Source organism: Rhinoraja longicauda, chromosome 12, assembly GCF_053455715.1.
Source record: "Rhinoraja longicauda isolate Sanriku21f chromosome 12, sRhiLon1.1, whole genome shotgun sequence".
Classification (NCBI taxonomy): Eukaryota; Metazoa; Chordata; class Chondrichthyes; order Rajiformes; family Arhynchobatidae; genus Rhinoraja; species Rhinoraja longicauda.
In genome coordinates this window covers 53,626,128-53,637,183 of record NC_135964.1, presented here as the reverse complement: position 1 = coordinate 53,637,183, position 11,056 = coordinate 53,626,128, and the positions used below count along the sequence as shown (strand labels likewise).

General features: G+C 55.2%; 1 protein-coding gene across 1 annotated transcript in view; it reads right to left on the bottom strand.

Moving 5' to 3' along the window:
• The window catches only part of pdxka (pyridoxal (pyridoxine, vitamin B6) kinase a), a 35,587-nt gene extending 32,820 nt beyond the window's left edge, over window positions 1-2,767 (bottom strand). The window contains 3 exon segments of the mRNA XM_078409761.1: window positions 1,013-1,040; window positions 1,042-1,068; window positions 2,493-2,767. Coding sequence (XP_078265887.1) covers window positions 1,013-1,040; window positions 1,042-1,068; window positions 2,493-2,588 — 151 coding nt within the window. The 5' untranslated portion in view covers window positions 2,589-2,767.
• Between the last annotated feature and the right edge of the window lie 8,289 nt (window positions 2,768-11,056).

Sequence of the window (11,056 nt, the reverse complement as noted above, 5' to 3'; positions counted from 1 at the left end):
CACTGCGCTGGCCTTGGCTGCGGTCCCATAGTTTAGTTTGCTTTAGAGCTACAGCATGGAAACAGACCCTGCGAGTCATGCCGGCCGTCGGTCACCCACTCACACTAACCTTTATGTTATCCCACTTCCTCATTCACTCCCAGCACACACCAGGGGGCAACTTACGGAGGGGTCACAGGGAGAACGTGCAAACTCCACACACACACACAGGCAGGCAGCGCCCAAGGTCAGGATGGAACCCGGGTCTCTGGCGCCGCGAGGTAGTGGCTCTACCTGCTGAGCCATCTCACCCGCCCAGGCACTGGCGGGCGCAGTAACAGTGTACCTCCCCTCTCAATCCCCTCCCCCTTCTCCCACTAGCTACCACGGCACGGTAGCGCAGCAGTAGAGTTGCTGCTTTACAGCGAATGCAGCGCCGGAGACTCAGGTTCGATCCTGACTACGGGTGCTGCACTGTAAGGAGTTTGTACGTTCTCCCCGTGACCTGCGTGGGTTTTCTCCGAGATCTTCGGTTTCCTCCCACACTCCAAAGACGTACAGGTATGTAGGTTAATTGGCTGGGTAAATGTAAAAATTGTCCCTAGTGGGTGTAGGAATAGTGTTAATGTGCGGGGATCGCTGGCGGCACGGACTTGGAGGGCCGAAAAGGCCTGTTTCCGGCTGTATATATATGATATGATATGATAGTCTCCCTATCTCTGACTACATTTTATCTATGTCCCTTTGTCACACCCCTGACATCAGTCTTGACCCGAAACATCACCCAAACCTTCTCTCCAGAGATGCTGCCTGACCCGCGGAGTTACTCCAGCACTCTGTGAAACGTCACCTATCCATGTTCTCCACAGATGCTGCCTGACCCGCTCTGAGTTACTCCACACTCTGTGAAACATCACCCATTCCTTCTCTCCGAGATGCTGCCTGACCCGCTGAGTTACTCCAGCATTTGTGTCTATCTTCCATTTTACCGACATCTGCAGGTTTTTCGACACTCTGCTAGTCAGATACTTGCCCGTGTGGTTGGAGAACTGCACAGAGTTTCACTGTGTCCACCTCGAATCCCAGCACCTGTTGGAGGACCGACAGCGTTCATTAGAGGGAGGACGGGGTGGTGGGACAGGAGGTGACAGGGACTGGAGGGTGGGCAGGGGAGAGAAGATGACAGGGCAGAGGGGGAAGGGGAACAGGGTGTTGGATGGTGACCTGTTGGGGTACATGGATGTGCAGGTCGGGGTGAAGAAGACCTGGATGAGTGGGATGCTCGTCCACTCATTCTGGGACCACTCTCGTAATAAACCCGCCCCTGACCCTCTCCAACACAGCACACTTTCCTCAGATTATGGGGCCCAAAACTGCTCCAATGTAAACTGTTATACAAAGAGTGAGGAGTGATGGCAGGTTTGTTTGAGGTTAAATTATTTGTCTCAAAACCTTTTAGAAACATAGAAAAATAGGTGCAGGAGGAGGCCATTCGCCTTCGAGCCCTGTACGCACCGCCATTCATTGTGATCATGGCTGATCGTCCACAATCAGTAACCCGTGCCTGCCTTCTTCCCATATCCCTGATTCCACTAGCCCCCTAGAGCTCTATCTAACTCTCTCCTAAATCCATCCAGTGAATCGGCCTCCACTGCCCTCTGTGGCAGAGAATTCCACAAATGGGGGGGGATGGGGGGATGTTGAGGGGGGAGGGGGGTGTAGACGGGGGATGGGGGATGTTGAGGGGGGAGGGGGGTGTAGACGGGGATGGGGGGTGTTGAGGAGGGAGGGGGGATGGGGGGTGTTGAGGGGGGAGGGGGTGTAGATGGGGGGGTGTTGAGGAGGGAGGGGGATGGGGGGTGTTGAGGGGGAGGGGGGTGTAGATGGGGGATGGGGGGTGTTGAGGGGGAGAGGGATGGGGGTGTTGAGGGGGATGGGGGGTGTTGAGGGGGGAGGGGGGATGGGGGGTGTTGAGGGGGAGGAGGGGGGGGGGGTGTAGACGGGGGATGGGGGGTGTTGAGGGGGAGAGGGGATGGGGGGTGTTGAGGGGATGGGGGGTGTTGAGGAGGGAGGGGGGATGGGGGTGTTGAGGGGGGAGGGGGGATGGGGGTGTTGAGGGGGAGGGGGGTGTAGACGGGGGATGGGGGGTGTTGAGGGGGGAGGGGGGATGGGGGGTGTTGAGGGGAGAGGGGATGGGGGGAGGTTGTTCAGGGGCGTTGACGGGGAGGGGGTGAACTGGGGGTGTTGACAGGTGGGGGGGGGGGGTAGGGGTGTGAGGCGAGGGGGTGATCGGGGGGTGTAGACGGGGGGTTGGTGTGGGGGGGTGTTGCTGGGGGTGTCCATGGGGGGGTGTGAGGGGATGGGGGGTGTGAGGGGGGAGGGGAGCTGCCACTGCCCGCTGCCCGCTGCCCACTGCCCGCTGCCCACTGCCCACTGCCCGCTGCCCACTGCCCACTGCCCACTGCCCACTGCCCACTGCCCACTGCCCACTGCCCACTGCCCACTGCCCGCACTGACCTGCAGCGGAAGGCAGCCGACTTGTTGCCGACGAAGCCGCGGACGACGTGGCTCTGGATGGAGAGCACCCGGCACTCGGGCTCGGGCAACATGACGGCCTGGAGCCGGGGCCCGGGGGGCTGGGAGAGGCCGGGGACTGCAGCGGCCTAGTGCCGGGGGCTGACTGGCGGGCGGGGGGGGGGCCCGGGGCGGGAGCCGGGCTGCGGGTGACGCTCCGCCCGCTGCCGCTGCCGCTCTCGGGGGCGCAGGCGGCGCTGCGGACGCCACCGGAAGCGACCGTGTGTGGGAGGGGGAGGGGGAGGGGCGGGCGGGGGGGGGCAAGGACCCGCCGGCGTCAGCATCACCCCGGCAACCGGTGACGTCACCGCCGCGGTCCAGCCCCGCCCCTCCCCGCGTCTCCATGGTGACCGGACCCGCCCCTCCCGCGTCTCCATGGATACCGGACCCCGGCCCACCACGTTTCCATGGAGACTGGGCCCGGCCCTCGTTACCCGAGCAACGCCGTCTGGGGCCCAGACACCCCGACCCCAGCGCACATCCCAATCCCCCCCCCCCACCCCCCCAGGACCACCCCCACCCCCCACCCCCAGCGGTCAGACTCCGGCCCAGCCCCCCACCCCAGGGCTGCTGAAGACTGGCCGCCCCACGCCCCACGCCCACGCCCCACGCCCCACGCCCCAGACGCCCCACGCCCCACGCCCCACGCCCCACGCCCAGCCCGACACTGACCCCAATCACCAAGCACCAGACCCCAGCGCTCAGTCCCACCCTCCTCTCTGAGCCCTGACCCCCAGCGCCAGACCCCAGCGCTCAGTCCCACCCCCCTCTCTGAGCCCTGACCCCCAGCGCCAGACCCCAGCCCAGCGCTCAGTCCACCCCCCTCTCTGAGCCCTGACCCCCAGCGCCAGACCCCAGCGCTCAGTCCACCCCCCTCTCTGAGCCCTGACCCCCAGCGCCAGACCCCAGCGCTCAGTCCCACCCCCCCTCTCTGAGCCCTGACCCCCAGCGCCAGACCCCAGCCAGCGGTCAGTCCCACGCCCATCTCTGAGCCCTGACCCCCAGCGCCAGACCCCAGCGCTCAGTCCCACCCCCCGCTCTGAGCCCTGACCCCCAGCGCCAGACCCCAGCGCTCAGTCCCACCCCCCTCTCTGAGCCCCTGACCCCCAGCGCCAGACCCCAGCCCAGCGGTCAGTCCCACGCCCATCTCTGAGCCCTGACCCCAGCGCCTGACCCCAGAGCTCAGTCCCACGCCCATCTGAATCCCCTGACCCCCAAGTCCAGCCCTGAGCCCCAGACTCAGTCTTGACCGCCGGCCGCTCAAGCTCCTGGTCCCAGGTGTTTGCACACCCTACACCCCCAACGGTCAGACCCAACGCCCAGCTCAGTCCGCTGACCGCAACCCCAGCACTGGACCCCAGCGGTCAGTCCCACGCCCAGCTCAGTCCGCTGACCGCAACCCAGCCCTGAGGTCCAGCACTAGAACCCCAGGCCATTTATACCCAGGCCAGGCTCAGCAAACCCTGGACCTCAGGGTCCAGGCTGAACCCCCAGACTCCATGCCAGCCCCGACACGCCTGCCGACCCTTGGCGAGAGACATCCATGATCATGACAGTGTGTTGGAAGCAGAACCACAGACCAAGTTGAGCATGTGCTGAAGGTTAGTTAGAGCTGTCAGATTGGGTTTGCAGTAAGTAGAAATGAACCAACAGTCAGGGCAGGCACGGTGGTGCAGCGGGTAGAGCTGCTGCCTCACGGCGCCAGAGTACCGGGTTCGATCCCGACTACGGGTGCTGTCTGTACAGAGTTTGTACGTTCTCCCCCGTGACCGTGTGGGTTTTCTCTGGGTGCTCCGGTTTCCTCCCACAGTCCAAAGAAGTAGAGGTTTGTAGGTTAATTGGCTTGCTGTAATTGTAAATTGTCACGAATGTGTGCAGGATAGTGTTAGTGTGCGGAGATCGCTGGTCAGCGCGGACTCGGTGGGACGAAGGGCCTGTTTCCACACTGCATCTCTAAACTAAACTAAACTAAAAGTTCACCATATAATCCGGCTGTTTACTACTAAACCAGTCCATTTGGAATGTTGGAAGCCACAGTAGACATGTTGGTGAGTCTGACACACTGATAACCTGCTTCCAGATGCCCATTATGTGTTTGGCCACGAACCTTGGCTTCAGACCTCCTCAAGACCTTGGTCAAAACGTATCCGGAAGAAAGACACAAAACGCTGGAGTAACTCAGCGGGTCAGGCAGCATCTCTGGAGAGAAGGAATGGGTGGCATTTCGGGTCGCGACCCTTCTTCAGACTGAGTCAGAGGAAAGGGAAACGAGAGATATAGACGGTGATGTAGTGTAAGAAAATAACTGCAGGTGCTGGTACAAATCGAAGGTATTTATTCGACAAAATGCTGGAGTAACTCAGCAGGTCAGGCAGCATCTCAGGAGAGAAGGAATGGGTCTGAAGAAGGGTCTTGACCCGAAACGTCACCCATTCCTTCGCTCCTGAGATGCTGCCTGACCTGCTGAGTTACTCCAGCATTTTATGAATAAATAGACGGTGATGTAGAGAGATAGAACAAATGAATGAAAGATATGCAAAAAAAAAGCAATGATAAAGGGTCCAGAGGAGGTTTACGAGAACGATCCCAGGAATGAGTGGGTTAACCTATGATGAGCGTTTGTGGGCACTGGGCCTGTACTCGCTGGAGTTTAGAAGGATGACGGGGGACCTCATTGAAACATACAGAATAGTGAGCGGCCTGGATAGAGTGGATGTGGAGAGGATGTTTCCACTAGTGGGAGAGTCTAGGACCAGAGGGCACAGCCTCAGAATCAAAGGACTTTGCTTTAGGAAGGAGATGAGGAGGAATTTCTTTAGTCAGAGGGTGGTGAATCTGTGGGATTCATTGCCACAGAAAGCTGTGGAGGCCAAATCAATGGATATTTTTAAGGCAGAGATAGATCGATTTTTGATTAGTCTGAATGTCAAGGGTTATGTGGAGAAGGCAGGAGAATGGGGTTAGGATAGATCAGCCATGATTGAATAGACTTGATGGGCCGAATGGCCTAATTCTGCTCCGATCACTTATGAACATGAACTTTATAAACCTGTGGTAGACACAAAATGCTGGAGTAACTCAGCGGGTCAGGCAGCATCTCGGGAGAGAAGGAATGGGTGACCTATGTAAGGTCACCCCTCAGTAGGGTTTTGCCAACTGTCCCATGTTAGCCGGGACTTCCCGTATTTTCTCGCTAAATTGGTTTGCCCCGTACAGGACAGCTAGGTTTGCCAACTTCCTCGCTCCTAAATACGGGACAAGGTGACGTCACCGCCCCGCGCCCCACGTGACTAGGTTAATTCCCGGAATGGCGGGACTGTCATATGTTGAAAGACTGGAGCGACTAGGCTTGTATACACTGGAATTTAGAAGGATGAGAGGAGATCTTATCGAAACGTATAAGATTATTAAGGGGTTGGACACGTTAGAGGCAGGAAACATGTTCCCAATGTTGGGGGAGTCCAGAACAAGGGGCCACAGTTTAAGAATAAGGGGTAGGCCATTTAGAACTGAGATGAGGAAAAACTTTTTCAGTCAGAGAGTTGTGAATCTGTGGAATTCTCTGGCTCAGAAGGCAGTGGAGGCCAATTCTCTGAATGCATTCAGGAGAGAGCTAGATAGATCTCTTAATGATAGCGGAGTCAGGGGGTATGGGGAGATGGCAGGAACGGGGTACTGATTGAGAATGATCAGCCATGATTACATTGAATGGCGGTGCTGGCTCGAAGGGCCGAATGGCCTACTCCCTGCACCTATTGTCTATTGTCTATTGTCTATTGTCAGTAGGGTTTTGCCAACTGTCCCAAATTAGCCAGGACTTCCCGTATTTTCTCGCTAAATTGGTTTGCCCCGTACAGGACAGCTAGGTTTGCCAACTTCCTCACTCCCAAATACGGGACAAGGTGACGTCACCGCCCCGCGCCCCACGTGACCTCACCCAGCCAGCGGCCACGTGCTCCCGCTCCACCAATAGCGGCCGCCCGGGCCAAGAGCACGTGGCCGCTGGCTTGGTGAGGTCACGTGGGGCGCGGGGCGGTGACGTCACCTTGTCCCATATTTGGGAGTGAGGTAGTTGGCGCCCCCTACCCCTCAGCCTCTTGCGTCCAGGGTGACGGAAGGTAGTTGTGTGTGGTGAAGGTCGGTGTGTCCAGCCCAATGACATCAGTGCAGGACCGTCTCTGGGCCAGTGTCCTTGGCCCAACTATCTTTAGCTGCTTCATCATAGACCTTCCCTCCATCTTAAGGTCAGAAGTCGGGATGTTTACTGATGATCATAATCATAATCATACTTCATTAGCCAAGTATGTTTTTGCAACATACGAGGAATGTCATTTGCCTCTACAGTCATACCAATAAAAAGCAACAGGACACACAAAGTACATTTCAACATGAACATCCCCCACAGTGACTCCTCCACATTCCTCACTGTGATGGAAGGCGAAAAAAGTTCAATCCCTTCCCTTCTTTGTCCTCCAGCTGTCGGGGGCCTCGAACCTTCCGTTGGCGGAACGATCTTGACTCCCGTAGCCAGTGGCGGGCTTTCCTCGTCGGGGCGATCAAGCTCCAGCATCGGGGGGGGGGGGGGGATCTCAGCTCCCCCGCTCCGGGCGATCTACCCCGGGTTGGTCGAACGTCGTGTGGCTTTTGGAGCTTCCCAACGTCGGTCTCAACCCGAGACTGCAAGCTCCTCGATGGTGATGTCCGCAGGCCACGGTTGGAGCATCGTTCCCAGGCAAGGAATTGGCTCCGATGGTAAGTCCACGGCCCTGCGGTGGGGCTCAATAGACAATAGGTGCAGGAGGAGGCCATTCGGCCCTTCGAGCCAGCACCGCCATTCAATGTGATCATGGCTGATCATCCACAATCAGTACCCCGTTCCAGCCTTCTCCCCATACCCCCTGACTCCGCTATCCTTAAGAGCTCTATCTAGCTCTCTCTTGAATGCATTCAGAGAATTGGTCTCCACTGCCTCCTGAGGCAGAGAATTCCACAGATTCTCAAAGTCAGTCCTGAGCAAGGCCGCCAGCTCCACGATGTTAGGCCGCAGAGCGACCGGAGATACGATCCACTAAACAATCGTATCTCCGGCAAGGTAAGAGACTGAAATCTTCAATCCTGTTTGCAACTCCTCACTAGAGTAAGCCACACAACCAAACCTTCACACTGGAAACTGGCGGTTAACAATCACCCCCAGGAGACGTTCACCAAGGCAGGGTCGCACCTCCTCCAATCCTTGACACCCATCACCATTAACTTTACTTTAAGAAGGAACTGGAGATGCTAATTTTAAAACCAAAGATAGACACAAAGAGCTGGAGTAACTCAGCGGGACAGGCAGCATCTCTGGAGAGAAAGAATGGGGAAACTTCATCCATTCCTTCTCTCCAGAGATGCTGCCTGTCCCGCTGAGTTACTCCAGCTCTTTGTGTCTATTTTTAGTTTAGTTTGTGATAGTCCCAGCCTCAGCTACCTCCGACGGCAGCTCGTACCATACACCCACCACCCTCTGTGTGGAAAAGTTACATCACAGGCTCCTAACAAATGTTATGACTTATTGAATTGAATTGAATAAATTGTATTGGCCAAGTATGTACGCATACAAGGAATGTGCCTTGGTGCTCTGCTCGCAAGTAACAACACGACATACAGTAAACAATTAAGAATAAAATATAAAACATTAAAAATAAAACATTATAGTTTAAACATGTGAGGAATGAAATAAAATACCAGAGCAAAAGGAGGGACAGACTTTTGGTTGTTGAGTAGAGTTGCTGCTCGTGGACAAAAATGATCTGGCGACGTGGTTGGGCCAGGGCTGTGGTGGAAAATGTGGCCCGGTAAAACCATAGACTTGAACAGAATGGATCGATGTGCAAACCACGTCAGGAATACTGCTGGTCACCACAGGCCTGTCGGCATTCAGAGTTAGTGAACAATCGGTTCAAAAATCGATTGGCCAGGAATACCAAAAACATCATAACTTGATATTTAAGTCGTCCAGTTTAGAGATACAGCGCGGAAACAGGCCCTTCGGCCCAACGGGACCGCGCCGACCAGCGATCCCCGCACATTAACGCTATCCTGCACACACTAGGGACAATTTACAAATTTCCCAAGCCAACTAACCTACAAACCTGTACGTCTAGATAGAGCTCCTAAGGATAGCGGAGTCAGGGGGTATGGGGAGAAGGCAGGAACGGGGTACTGATTGAGAATGATCAGCCATGATCACATTGAATGGTGGTGCTGGCTCGAAAGGCCGAATGGCCTCCTCCTGCACCTATTGTCTATTGTGGGAGGAAACCAGAGAACCCGGGAAAAACCCACGCAGGTCACGGGGAGAACGTACAAACTCTGTACAGACAGCACCCGTAGTCAGGATGGAACCCGAGTCTCTGGCGCTGTGAGGCAGCAGCTCTACCCGCTGCGCCACCGTGCTGTTTAGTTTAGTTTATTTATCGTCACATGTACTGAGGTACAGTGAAAAGGATTTTGTTGCGTGCTAACCAGTCAGCGAAAAGACTACATAATTACAATCAAGCCGTCCACTGTGTACAGATACGGGATAAAGGGAGTAACAAGATAATAGCAAGATAAAGTCCAATTAAAGATAGTCTGGGCGTCTTCAATGAGGTAGGTGGGAGGTCAGGGCCGCTCTCTGGTTGTGGTAGGATGGTTCATTTGCCTGATAACAGCCGGGAAGAAACTGTCCCTGAATCTGGAGGTGTGCGTTTTCACACTTCTGTACCTCTTGCCTGATGGGAGAGGGGAGAAGAGGGAGTGGCCGGGGTGGGTGAGACAGACAATAGACAATAGACAATAGGTGCAGGAGGAGGCCATTCGGCCCTTCGAGCCAGCACCGCCAATCAATGTGATCATGGCTGATCATTCTCAATCAGTACCCCGTTCCTGCCTTCTCCCCATACCCCCTGACTCCGCTATCCTTAAGAGCTCTATCTAGCTCTCTCTTGAATGTATTCAGAGAATTGGCCTCCACTGCCCTCTGAGGCAGAGAATTCCACAGATTCACAACTCTCTGACTGAAAAAGTTTTTCCTCATCTCCATTCTAAATGACCGACCCCTTATTCTTAAACTGTGGCCTTATTTATTCTGCTGCTGGCCTTGCCGAGGCAGCATCACCGTCCTGGGGTCACCATTCACCAGACTGGGCTAACCACAATCACACACTGACGGTCAGAGCTTGGTACATGTTTACAAGAACGATCCCAGGAATGAGTGGGTTAACCTGTGATGAGCGTTTGTGGGCACTGGGCCTGTACTCGCTGGAGTTTAGAAGGATGAGGGGGGACCTCATTGAAACGTACAGAATAGTGAGCGGCCTGGATAGAGTGGATGTGGAGAGGATGTTTCCACCAGTAGGAGAGTCTAGGACCAGAGGGCACAGCCTCTGAATTAAAGGGCGCTCCTTTAGGAAGGAGATGAGGAGGAATTTATTTAGTCAGAGGGTGGTGAATCTGTGGAATTCTTTGCCACTGAAGCCTGTGGAGGTCAAGTCAGTGGATATTTTTAAGGCAGAGATAGATAGATTCTTGATCAGTGCGGGTGTCAGGAGTTATGGGGAGAAGGCAGGAGAATGGGGTTAGGAGGGAGAGATAGATCAGCCATGATTTTCCAATCCGGATTCCGCTCAAACCACTGTACTGAAACTGCGCTCCTCAAAATCACAAACGACATTCTCCTCTCCTCCGACGCTGGCAACCTCAACATCCTCATCCTACTTGACCTCAGCGCCGCCTTTGACACCATAAATCACTCCATTCTCCTCACCCGACTTGAAACCTCCCTTAACATCACCGGCACAGCCCTATCCTGGTTCAAATCTTACCTCTCTGACAGACACCAGTTCATCTCCATTAACAACTGTAAATCCCCCACCGCTCCCCTCCCCCAAGGTGTCCCCCAAGGCTCAGTCCTTGGCCCCCTCCTCTTCATCCTCTACCTGTTCCCCCTTGGTCAATTAATCCGCCGTCATGGTCTCAACTTCCACTGCTTCGCCGATGATATCCAGCTCCTCATCTTCACCAAGTCAATCTCCCCCACCACACACTCTACACTGACAAACTGCATCACTGAAATAAAATCTTGTCTTCAATCAAACTCAATTGCAACAAATCTGAAATCATCATCATTGGTCCAAAAACGCTCACCAAATCCACCCAAAACTTCATCCTCACATTGATGGTCTCCCAGTATCCACCTCACCTCACATCCGGAATCTTGGAATCATCTTTGATCAAACCCTCTCCTTCGACAAACACATCAAACACATCACAAAGACAGCCTTCTTCCACCTCAAAAACATTGCCCGTCTCCGTCCATCCCTCTCCTCCACAGCTGCAGAAACCCTCATCCACGCCTTCATCACCTCCCGTCTGGACTACTGCAACAGCCTCCTCTATGGCGCACCCTCAAAAATCATCAGTAAACTTCAATACATTCAAAACTCCGCTGCCCGTCTACTCACCCACACCCCGATCCGTG